We start from the raw sequence: 11,815 nt of genomic DNA, 5'->3' as shown, positions 1-11,815 counted from the left end.
GAACTTGGTCCAATACTGGGTGTCTTAGTTCCTACCAGAACACAAATACCAAAGCAATGAATGATATGGCAGCATGTTGTATTGGAAAAGCCAGTGCAGCTTCTTTAGTCCAGTGGATGCCACACTTGAAATAGCAAACTCTGAATGGACTCTGTCATGTTGTTTGCTTCATGCTGGAGTACTGATGATTCATTCTGGTATCATCCTGGGAAATAAATCCAATCTACTGGTATACAAAGTGAGTCACATCTTTAATAAAAGCAGGTAAAACCCATTTCTGATAAAGCATTGCAAGGGGTTGAAGAATGAAGGAGAAATTATCTTTGCAAATGAAATTTAAATAATTCAGAGAACTGAAGATTCAATAATGAATCTGCAGGTTTCCAGTTCGAGTTGCCATATGCTGCAATTGCATTCCTGTTACTTCTAAATAAATGGTGGGAAAATAAGAGGTGGTAAAGCTCCACTCAGCACTGAATTTTAATTTTTTTGACTGCCTGTTATAAGACAACCACTGAAAATTTTCCTTTTTCAAAAAATAAAATTGTAACGTACTGACAGCCTCCTCAACTGAAGGCCGAGATTTTTTTTGCCTTTCAGGATCAATTCTTCGAAGTTGAATGCAAGCTGAAGTAGGTAAGGTATCGAGTAAATTCACGACTGGTTATGTCTAATAGAATTTGCTCTTTTCCTGAAGCTTCAGGGAGGTGACTGCGTGCGGAGGGAGCTGCTCTGCCGGCTCCCGCCGCACCCAGCCCCCAGGCTCTCCCTGCCCCCGAGGCCGCTGCCGCACAGTCCAGCTCCCCGACACGCAGCACGCTTTCAGCGCACCGCGCCGGTGGCCACACGGACAGCGCCTGGGCCGAACGAGGGGTCACACTGTCCCCTGACAAAGCCCTGCTGCGGCGAGGCCCTGCACACCCCGCGCTCCTGCCCGGGGAAACCGCGCCCACGGCGCTGGCGGAGCCGGAGGCTCTGGCAGGGACCCGCCCGCCCCGGGCCGCGCCGCGCCGCGCCTCCCCTGCCCTGCCCTCCGCGGGGCCGGCGCTGCCCCGCCTCGGCGCGGAACTACAGCCCCCATCAGCCCCTGCGCGGCCCGGCCCGGCCCCGCGGAGCCCCGTACCCAGGGGGCCGCGCGCCGCGGAGCGCTGTCGTGGCGCTGGGCGGCGGAGCCGGAGCTGGGCCGCGGCCGCTCCGCCGAGCCCCGCTTCGCTCAGGTGCCCGGGGCGCGGGAGCCGCTCCCGCGCCCTCCTCTTCCTCCTCCTCCCTCTTCCTCCTTCGGCAGCTTCGGACACCGCGATGAGGCGCGCGGGGCTGGGTAAGCGCGGGGCCCTCGGCCTCGCTGCGGGCCGTACCGCCACACCCGCCCGGCCTGGCGGGGCAGCCGCTGCGGCGTTGCCCCCTCGGCTGGGGCTGCGGGCTTAAACGGAGAGGGAGAGGGGGTGAAAGCACGGCGGGGCGGGCCGGGGCAGCCTGTGATGCCGTGTGGGCCGCGCTGTGCACAGGCCTGTGGGAGCCGCTGCCGGAGCCGGCTGGGCAGGGCCCGGCCCGGCCCCGCGCAGGGGCCGCGGGCGGAGGGTTGGTTTCTGCGGGAGAGGGGGTGTAAGGCTTGTAGCAGACCTCGGGAGGTTTGGGTGGGAAAAGTTTTGTGTCCGTTACCCGTGCTGCTGTCTCTCTTCTCTTTCAAGCTCAGCAGGATTTACAGAGCAGCGCTGGGATTTCTGTTTAATCGTGCTTAGGAATGGTTCTAACGCTGTGTTAGTTTGAGCCACGTTTCCATGGGTGGACAGATTTGTCACTCCAAAGTCCTTTCAAAATTCTCAGTTGTTTTTTTAGTACTTCTGTATGCTTTCCTGATATATTGGGGGGGGGGAAGTGTTAATTTATTACAAATAAAATCTGATACAAAAGCAGAAATCTCCCCAGTTTTCAGCTAGCAGCCACGCTGATGACTGTAAACTCTGAATTCCTGTGTCATGTCCTAGAACCACGTATGTGCTGTGACCTCATTGTAAAACTTAAGTAATGATTATGCCTCAGATTTTTATGACTGAGTTCTCGTACTTCATCCTAGAAAGTGAATATTTAGAGGCTGATAAATGCCCTGTGACTAGATCAGGTGTGTCTGTAACACCCCCCTAGATTTACTTCTACCCTTTCAATCTGTGTTGTATAATAGTATTTTCACAAGATGAAGCAAGTCTTGGATACCCTTCTATCTAGACCAGGAGAGAGGTTGGGATGTTTATCATAAAAAGGCGGGCTTTTGATAATGCTTAGGTCTTCAGCCCTTTTATTTGCCAGACTAGCAGCTCACTCTTAGCTGTGAACTGAGAGGGGTTAGACTGAAGGCCATCCAGATGAGTATGCTGTTTCTGAAAAAGTGAAGTGGTGGATGTTTATGGAAGGAGTGCAGGGGAAAGAGCATGCCTTCTTTTAGCATGCCTCTCGTAAACAGTGCCTTCAGGAACATCCTGAAACAACTCCTTTAAAAATCTGCAGAAAACTTTAATGTCTATTATGACTGTTATCAGCTGCGGTAGAATTTGCTGCTTTCCCTTGACGTTTCAGCCATCAGTCTGGAATTCCTTTTTATGTAGTATGCTGGAAATAGAAGCTGGGAACCAGTGCTTATGCTGTGGGCACTAGCTGCTTGGTACTACTTTTTTAGCCTGTGATTATGTTATGGTCCTTGTCTGCATTATATGTCTTGTCAGTGAACAGTGTTGCAAGACAGCCCATGAACAGAACTGCCATGCTGAAGTTTCTGTTTTTCCTGTGAACAGTAGCAGCCAGGCTCCTACATATGCTTTCTATTACATATATAGAAGTGGCAGTGCCTGTGTAAAAGCTTTGGTGCAGTTGTTCACATCTGTTAAGGTACAGTCTACGTAATAATCATAGTTAGGGTATTTTGGTCTGAAGCTGTAGGGTATATTAACTTGCAAACATACTCAAAATTGTGCATCACTTGGTGGGAAGTACTGTACTTAGATGCATTTGTAAAACAAGACAAAGGGAATGGCACTGACTCTAAATTGTGTCGTTTTAGTCAACTTTCTGTACTTGGCATTGGTACTTTGCTTTGGGGGAGGGGGAACTTCTTGACTTTCTGTGTGATGAAACAGAAACATACATTTCACCCGCTCTTGTTGAGAATTTGTTGTTAGCTTAATTTATAGAATAACATTAAAACAGTTTACAAGTGCAAACTAAAATTTGTCTTTACTTGCACTTAAAGAACAGCTTTATGGGTTAATATAAAATTATAGCTGTTATGAAAGTAGCATTATACTCCTCTCTCTTAAAATCTTAATATTATGTGTGCCAAGCACATAATGAAACTGTTTGAGACAGAGCTCTATCTGTGAATGTGCTTGGTGTCTCTCTTTTCTCTATTCTTCCTCAAAAAGAAAAAAGACACCTAGACACAAAAATCTTCAAACTGCATTGAAGAGGAATTAACCAAAGGCGTTCAGACAATTTTAGTGTGGCATTCTGACTAGCCATGTTAAATGTTGATTAATGTTATAGGTGAATTGCTAGTTGGATTAATCTAGTAGGATCTTTATCATAAAGCTTGTAATAGTTCCTTTCTGTTTGCCTTTCTCAGTCTTGGTCTCTCTTCTTTGGTTTCAAATCTTTGATTTGATGCCTAAAACTGTTTTTTCTCTAGACAGGACATGGCTTTAATTCTCCTGTGCCCATGCTGCTGTCCAGCTGTTGTCTGCAGGAGATCTTTTATTAGAGGTTGGAGGAAGCGAATGTGTGGAGCTGAGGAGCTTTCATTCCCTTTTGCTCTGCTTGCTCTGCTGAGTCAGTTGTCTGGATAACAGTCCTAAAGCTCCAACACCCAGAAAACAGAAGCAGGAGTGGGAATAGAATTGCATCATGGTGACAGAAATGGCCATGTTCTGCTTGGAGGCCTGGTCTTGTTTGTAGAGAAATACATGTAAGGATCAGAGTATGCTCTCTCCTTTAACTATGGGTGTGATCAAAGGGTATTTGTCTTAGAGAATTATCTCAACTTTCCTATTTTGAGTTAGGTTTACCGTTCTGTGTGGTGGCCTCAGTGCTCCCTTCAACATCTCCATGTAATGCCTAGGTTGATTGCCATAGATCTAATTGGAAAACACTGCAGGGAAAAAATTTATAGTATTAAATTACAACCATGCCTCAGTTTTCCGTCTTTGATGCGCATACTGAAAGATAACTTACACATTTGGAAAAGGTTGAATTTCTGTCTTGGGAACATGTGGCACCTCTTCCTGATTGCCAAGGGTGACATTAAGGAAATGCATTTTTAAATGGAAAGAGTGCTTTTCCACATGTGAAGAGCACTCGCTCCAATGGTGTTTTCTGTCTAACTACTGACTCTTGTGTTTATAGGCGATGGAGCACCTGCTGGTAACTACGGCTATACCAATAGTGGGTACAGTGTTTATGAAGAAGAAAATGAAAGGTTAACGGAAAGTCTGCGTACAAAAGTCAGTGCCATTAAATCTGTAAGTATTCAATTATAGTGGTATTGTCACATTTATTGAATTAAATTATATGGACCAGCAAATCAGTAGACTTAGTTTAAAATATAAATTTAATACAAGAAAGACTTACTGTCAACCACAATGTACAATCATTCATTTGTATAACTGATTCTTACTTTAATTAGGTTTTTACCTAGAGGTATCCTTTTTTGCTAGTCTTGAGGACGGCTGTGGTGTTGCTTATGGGTTACTGTCCTACAGAATTAATTACTGTCCTCACAGAAACTAGAAAATTTGAGTTTAGGTCAGTAAACTGGCTCAGGTTCATTTAAGAAAATGCACTACTTGGTTTTGATGTTCCCATTGTGGCTCATCAGTTTCTGCTGCATCTGCTGATAAATCTGTAATGTGAAGACAGCTGTTAGAAATAGCATGCTAATATACTCTCAAAGATAAATTTGTTGTTTAATGATTCTGATTCCTTCCAGAGATTGAGGACTTCTTTCAAGCAAGTCTAACTGAAAGATAGCTCTGTGATTTAAAATTGTATGGGTTTTTTTCCTTAACAAGACTTTTTAAAAATACGTTCTTGGCAATAGGTGCTGTTTCTATGTATGTAGTACAAGGCAGTGAAATTCTAGGCCTAAATTCATTCAAATTCGTATTGCTAATAATACCCTGTTGCTTAAAAGTATTTTGTTCAGTCTCAAATAGAAAATAAAATCTTAAATCTAAGAAATTATCCACCTGACTAATTTAGAAAAAATTAAGGAGGTAAAAAGAAAAGCTTTTCTGTGACCTTTGTTACAGAATTTCATTTCTTGTCTCCTTCTCTGGTATGTTACACGTCAGATCAGTGTCCCAGGGTGTGTGTACAGAGCAGTTGATAGTGCCTGATGGAGTAGCATGTGTGCTCTTTCTGCAATGTCTTGGGAGTATGGAATAATCTTCAGATAATCTTCCTAGGATGTTTCATTCTTGATGATAGATTGTGGTGAAATGCAGCAGTAAAAAACAAAGAGATTTAGGTTGTGTCACAAAAACCATGGGTTTTGACTAATCCAAAACACTGGGGCCTGGAGCACATATCCCTCCCATCTAGGAGCTGAGCTGGTAGTTCAGGGCCAGTGTGCTGCTAAGAACTGTTACGGAGGAAGAGCTGCTAAGAAGCCTCAGTGGAGGTTCTCCCCTGTTTCACTTGGGAGCTGCTTTTAAGAGGTGATTCTCCTGGCTGGCCTCCACTTTTGCTGTGTTGCAGCTCGGTCTGCACCTGGTCTTATACTTCCCCAATTTCCACCTTAACCTGCAGACTTGACCTCCTGGCTTTACCTTGGACCTGCCTCAGAGCTGTGGATGTGCTGGGCGGTCACCAGGCTGTCGCTGACCCTGGTTACTGCCTCGGGACTGACTCTTGCTTGCGTACACACGGCTTGCCTCCTTGTGCTGCTGCGCCCTGGCTGGCATAAAGCAGAGAAGGAACAGACAAGTTCACAAAAGTGATTCCCGTTTATAGCATAGCAGCAACTTGCCAAAAGAGATGTGTTAGTGGGTTACAGGTGTCAACTCCAGCAACACCGAGTCGAAAACACCGCTCATGGTTTTCTGTGCTGTGTGCCAGTAGTTTTAACATTTGTTCCAGGAAATGGATAATTGCTCTTAGACTTGACTAGATCTTGAATTTTTGAAAGTCCCTGCAGTAATTCTAATTAGGAATTGTCTGTTGAAGGAGAAAATGGGAGGAGGAGCACTGAGTATCTTCTGTGACTCTAGACTCATCTAGTCCAATGAGGTATTGACAGAATATTGTGGATGTTACTTTGGTTTTTTTTTAAATACCAGTTACTGTTTTCACATTTTACCTGGGGAAATGCTAGTCCTGTCACATATTTTAGACTGCTTTCTCTAGTCTATGTATAACTAATTGCTCATATTTAATACTTTCTGGGTTTTTTTAATAGCTTTCCATTGAAATTGGAACAGAAGTTAAAAACCAAAATAAAATGTTATCAGAAATGGTAAGTGTTTAGCCACTAACTTTGTTTACTAACTCCTTAGTCCTGCCCCATATTTAATGTAAAGCGTTCCTTCTTTTAGTATGAACATTTGACAGCTTATTGTTGACAGTAAAATGTGATTAATACAGCACCAGTATTTCTGTTCAAAAAGATAATGTGCAAATTCGTTATTGCCAAGGTCTTTACACTTCAGATACAACTATTTGTTTACAATTAGCAAATGTATAGTATTATTAAAAAGGCAGTTCTGTATTGTATTTAAAAATAGAAAAGGGAAGCAAAAAATACGGAAGTCAGAAATGCCTTTTTTGCTTGCATCCATTGGGATAAGCAGGTGAAAGTTTTTCCTGGTTAGTTTTCAGAAACTGCCTCTAAAATAATTTTAGTTTGGGAAAATTTGAAAAAAAACAGGAAAAACTGCACTTAGCAAGATTTAGGGATAATCTTTTTTTTCCTCGGAGTGACATGGTTTTTGTTGGTTTGTTTGTTTGTTTTTAAATGTAGGATAATGATTTTGACTCTGCGGGTGGACTTCTGGGTGCAACTATGGGCAGACTGAGAACACTTTCCAGAGGAAGCCAGACGAAGCTATTATGCTACATGATGCTCTTTTCATTGTTTGTTTTTTTTGTAATATACTGGATTATTAAACTGAGGTGATGCATTTTACCTTCAGTTTAAATTGTGTAATTTCAGCTATAAAGCAGTCTTAATTAATGAAGACATTGATCTAAAGTGGTGTATTATGTTGGTAAAACACAGTGAAATTGTTGTAAATTGCATTAACTGTTAATGCAGTGTTATATACAACTTTCTTAATGTATCAGAATTTTTCCCATCATCCCCTGTTTTGGGGGGATTATTTGTAAATATGCAGAAACTGCTAGCATAGTAGGTTACTTTTTTAGGGGAGAATAGTTTTTAGAACTGATTTTTAAAAATACAGAAAGCAGCGGTTCCTCGCATATGAAGTAATTGCAGAATTACAAGGCTTTCTCTTTCATTCTGCTTTTCATTCTGGGCCATGCTCTAAATTAGAGCTCCCGTTTCAGGCATATAGTAATTTACAAGTTGCAAAAGCGTGAAGAATACTTGGATCTTTCTAAATTGGTTTTATCTGAGGATTTGTAAAAGGCTGACCTGAAGCTAACAAATGTAATAGTAGTACCCCCAAAAATTATTTTTGTGAATAGGCCTGATAAAACACATACACTAAGCAGCTTAAATTGTGCGTTCTGGAGAGAACTTACTTAAAACTGGATTTTTTTTTTTTAATTTAAATGTCACAAATCATGCTTATACATCTACTCCTTTAAGCACATGCCTTTGATCATAGGATCAATCAGTATGGACACAATACAAACATTTTCTTTATATTTAAAGTATCTACTACTTAATGATTCCATTGAATCACTGGAACTTTTACCATTAGTATGTTTACTTTTCAGTCTGTGATGATTCCTAAATCTACACTGCATGATGTCTGAAATATAAGATCAGATATTTTGAATTTTATATTAAAGTATATTATGATGCACCTGTTGGAGGTGCTGTCTTATTAAAGTTTTTTTTATTTTGAAGACTTAACTTTGGCTCACCAAATAGTTTCTAATAGTTGAAGCTATTACAGTGCTGAGTTTAACATTCAAAAAGTTAAGTTTCCTAGATATTGAAATTGTATCTACAATTTTTGAAAAACTTTTCTAGAAATACTGTATAACGTGTTGCCATTAATTACAAACTGAGAAATAAAAGTGTCCTGTAGTGTCCCAGCTAGTGTTGTTTATATACATTCTTTTCTACTGTAGAATACCAATGTATGTTTTGGAAATAATCCTGCATTTAGGGCACTATAGTTGTGTGGGGAGCAGTATTAAAATAAGAAATGGAGGTGTATGCTACATTTCTTTCATGTTAGATTTCATATATAACAGAAGTGTGACATGTACGTCACTTATCTAATACAAAACACACAGTATGTGTAAAAGTAATGAAAGCTCAAATATTTCTAGCCAATTTAATCTTTGACTATTAAAAGGTCTACTACTACAAATAACAGAACATCTAAGTACTAACACCAGGATAAGGCATCGTCTTTATAGAGAGAGTTGCTAGGCTTGTTAAACAAGTATAGCATTCCCAGAGCTAGTCAGTAGGATATAGTTTGCCATCCAAAATTGTTGCACTTGTGTAATTTTAATGAGACAGTGGAGTGCAAGGTACCTAACAAGTGAGATTGTCTGTTTGACAACCACATTTCCCTAATAGTTGATCATCTTCTAGAAATATTTCTGGCTCTTAAACATGATGTCTGAACAATTTCTAGGCTTTTTTTATTATTATTTTTAGCAAGAAATTTTCCTTAACTAAAAAGTTAAAGTTTTTAACTACCTATGTAAAATAGGGAAATGGGTGAATGCAGCTAGTTACACGGCTGATAGATTTCCTGTGCTTGTTCTGAAAAATATGCTAGGGAGTCCCTTAAGTCCTGACAGCACACACTTGTAAAAGATTTTTACCAGTCCTTCAGATCATGTATAAAACCAACAAGATTTTAAATGTCAAACCAGACTAAAAGGTAATTAAAGCAGAATAGAAACTAGGTCTTCTTCCTTCTCCCCATCCCCAGTTCTTTAGTGGTGCAGAGGAGTGAGGGGAAATGAATTGGGGGGTGCAGAGGGAATCTTAAGCCTATGTCATCCTTTCTGTGTTTCTTCATTTAAGGAGGGTCGTCAATGTTTTTTGTAGTTTTCTAGATAGGATGGGAAGTGAGGAGAAAGCTTAAGCACAAGGAATATATGAAGCCTCCAAGCAACTTTCTACGTCTCCGTGTTTATTAGAAAACATGCAAGGGCTTTTTAATCTAAGTGCTAAACCACAACTCTTGTTAAGCTCTTTTAACATGAACTTTATGAATTGAGATAACTGAAAGTTATGCAGTCAAAACTGACATTTCTGTATGTTTTTGTTACTTCTGGAGCAAGTACAGGATGTAACATGTTTCCCTTTCTTCACTTCCAGTAAAAGGTCAATTTTCAGTTTAAAATCTGAACTGAAATGCTGCAAGTTTGCTTAGAACGGTTATGGCGACTTAACATAAAGGTGAAACTTTGAGAGTATTTCAGTCAGGAAGGGAAATGGTAATTGGTGGGAACCATGCATTGCAGCCTTAGAATTTTCCTCAGCATCTGCACTTGCTTTACTGTTTATTTTCTGGTAGAAAAGTATTACTCTGACAGTCCTTAAAATTCACAAATAGCAAGATTTCAGGATGCTATAGTGTGATCTTATAGAATAAAACACACTATACAGTAGATATGATACAACAATACTAGTGGCATTTAATTGTACTTTCACGAAGTTGCGGTAACAGCAGCTGCATAGGAATACTGCAGTTGTTTATTTTTGGTTTTGAAATCTTGTACATATTTTTTACACAGTATTTATATATTGTGTTTCTCAATTTAATATGTTAGACTACCTGGCAACCATACAGATTATTTCCAGGTGGAAGAAAATACAATCTTTTAACTATCAAACTGTTAACCTTACAGCATCCTGGAGATTCCTTAGAAAATGCTTAACATGTCCATTTGGTTACTAGGAAAATCCCACTGAATATTTTTTTTGCAATAAGGCAGGTTGTCTCTTCTGACTTAAATGGCTGCTTTAGGAAGAGGTGCTGATGTAGGTTTTGAAGGTATGTCTGATATACAAGTAAAAAGAATAAGATTTAAAAAAGATCAGATTAAGAATTTATGCTTCTCATAGCAGATGTGTATTTCAGTGAGACTTTTTGTGTAACAAATCACAGTAATTTTGAAAATACTTTGTATGCATTTCTGCTCTAAGGTGACTGTGGCATATAACAGAAATTGTACCATCTCATTTAAGTACTAACACAATTTTCATATTAACATGGTTTTTTTTTTAATATTTTTCTTTAATATTTACACACGAAACGATGCCTTGCTGATGAAGTTCAGGCCTCCAGAAGCTTCAGATACAGTTAGACAGTTGTTTGTAGAATTCTAAAACTAAAAATCAATCCCCTACTCCTACCACCAACCATCAATGACAGTGTAGTACAAGTCGATGTGAACTTGACAAAGATGACAGAGCTTATTTTTATGGTTACTTGATAAAATTGAAAGATAGAAAAGGTATTTGTAGTTGAGAGCAAAATCACTGTCCAGTATTTGAATATATCAGGGAACAATTTGTGGCATAATTACTGATTTGAAAGCACAGTTACACTGAAATTAGGTTAGGCTACTAGTGAAATCATAGCTATATCCATATGGAAGTTATATTTCTTAATTGGTGGCTTAGATGCTCTAAAATGTAGATCCACCTTGATTAAAGAAGACATTTTTTCTGAGTGTTAAGTGTGGAATCACTAGACCCCTGAGAAAAAAAAAAATTGCAGGAGGACATATGCTTTCAGACTGCTTTGTATCAACAGAAATGTGATATTGGAGAACATGTGGAATGATTATGGTCGAAGACCCTGGTAAGCAGTTCACTGGCAAAATTATTTTTATGTTTTCTACTTACTTTACCTTTGAAACATGTACTGGCTGTTACCTTCAGCATGCAGTACAAGTCATGCTCTTCCTTGCTTAATTTTCAAGCAAGAGTGGACATGTGTCACTGTCACTTGCTTGGAAGTGTTTCCATGTATTTGCATATGATGGAAAGCATGATTTCATCTGTACCACCTCCTATTGACATTAATCTCAAGTCTCTGTAGGAATATAAAGAGGAGATTTAAACATTTACATCCTGTACCGATGGAACAATATAGAAGTACATACCCATTTATTCTATGCATTTACTGTAGAGCTGCTTTTATGACATTGAAGCCCCTTATTTACAGAAGTGTATTAATGCTGTGGACAGATGTTTTGTCAGCAGTGTAAATACCCTTTTGCGTACAGGGACGTTGCTAATTCAAAATCAAAAGGCTTAAAATATGATTTGGCACGTCCAATTTTCAGATTGTTCAAAAAAATAGCCTTAACTTGGCATAATACTATTTTTGTCTTGGACTAAGTTAAAACCTCTCCTAGCATGCAACTGCTCCTGCTTAAGCCCAGCCAGGCCTCCTGCAGCTGAACTTCATACGAACTTCTGTTTAGGTCTTACCACATAAAGCATCACAGGCTCTTCCCAGGTTTCCTGCTGGACTGCCTGCTCAGAGTACCTACACACTACATACTAATGCCAGTTGTCTGCAGAACACCTCATCCACTGCCTCTTCCTGCTGAGATGGTCTGCAGCACTTCCCACAACATCCCTGCTGTTCCTTTGCCA

The 11,815-nt window shown here is 40.2% G+C and overlaps 2 protein-coding genes across 4 annotated transcripts in view; one reads left to right on the top strand and one right to left on the bottom strand.

Moving 5' to 3' along the window:
• Window positions 1–1,122: 1,122 nt before the first annotated feature.
• On the top strand, window positions 1,123–7,168 carry BET1 (Bet1 golgi vesicular membrane trafficking protein). Its single transcript, XM_074900293.1, has 4 exons — window positions 1,123–1,318; window positions 4,390–4,505; window positions 6,443–6,499; window positions 7,004–7,168. The coding sequence occupies exons 1-4, from the start codon at window positions 1,300–1,302 to the stop codon at window positions 7,157–7,159; spliced, it is 348 nt and encodes a 115-aa protein (XP_074756394.1). The 5' UTR covers window positions 1,123–1,299; the 3' UTR covers window positions 7,160–7,168.
• Window positions 7,169–9,817: 2,649 nt separating this feature from the next.
• LOC141957963 (putative acyl-CoA dehydrogenase 6) overlaps window positions 9,818–11,815 on the bottom strand; it is a 93,057-nt gene continuing 91,059 nt past the window's right edge. For all 3 annotated transcript variants that reach the window (XM_074900290.1, XM_074900291.1, XM_074900292.1), the window contains exon 9: window positions 9,818–11,246. In XM_074900290.1, the coding sequence (XP_074756391.1) occupies window positions 11,156–11,246 (91 nt within the window). In that variant the 3' untranslated portion in view covers window positions 9,818–11,155. The remainder of the gene's footprint in view (window positions 11,247–11,815) is intronic.

This window comes from Athene noctua, chromosome 2 (genome assembly GCF_965140245.1).
Source record: "Athene noctua chromosome 2, bAthNoc1.hap1.1, whole genome shotgun sequence".
Taxonomy (NCBI): Eukaryota; Metazoa; Chordata; class Aves; order Strigiformes; family Strigidae; genus Athene; species Athene noctua.
This window is presented reverse-complemented; position numbering and strand designations above follow the sequence as displayed.

Excerpts from the sequence above, each read along its gene's own strand:
- BET1 (XM_074900293.1), top strand. Across the intron at positions 4,506-6,442 it reads AAGTCAGTGCCATTAAATCT|CTTTCCATTGAAATTGGAAC; the intron begins GTAAGTATTCAA and ends TTTTTTTAATAG. Across the intron at positions 6,500-7,003 it reads ATAAAATGTTATCAGAAATG|GATAATGATTTTGACTCTGC; the intron begins GTAAGTGTTTAG and ends TTTTAAATGTAG.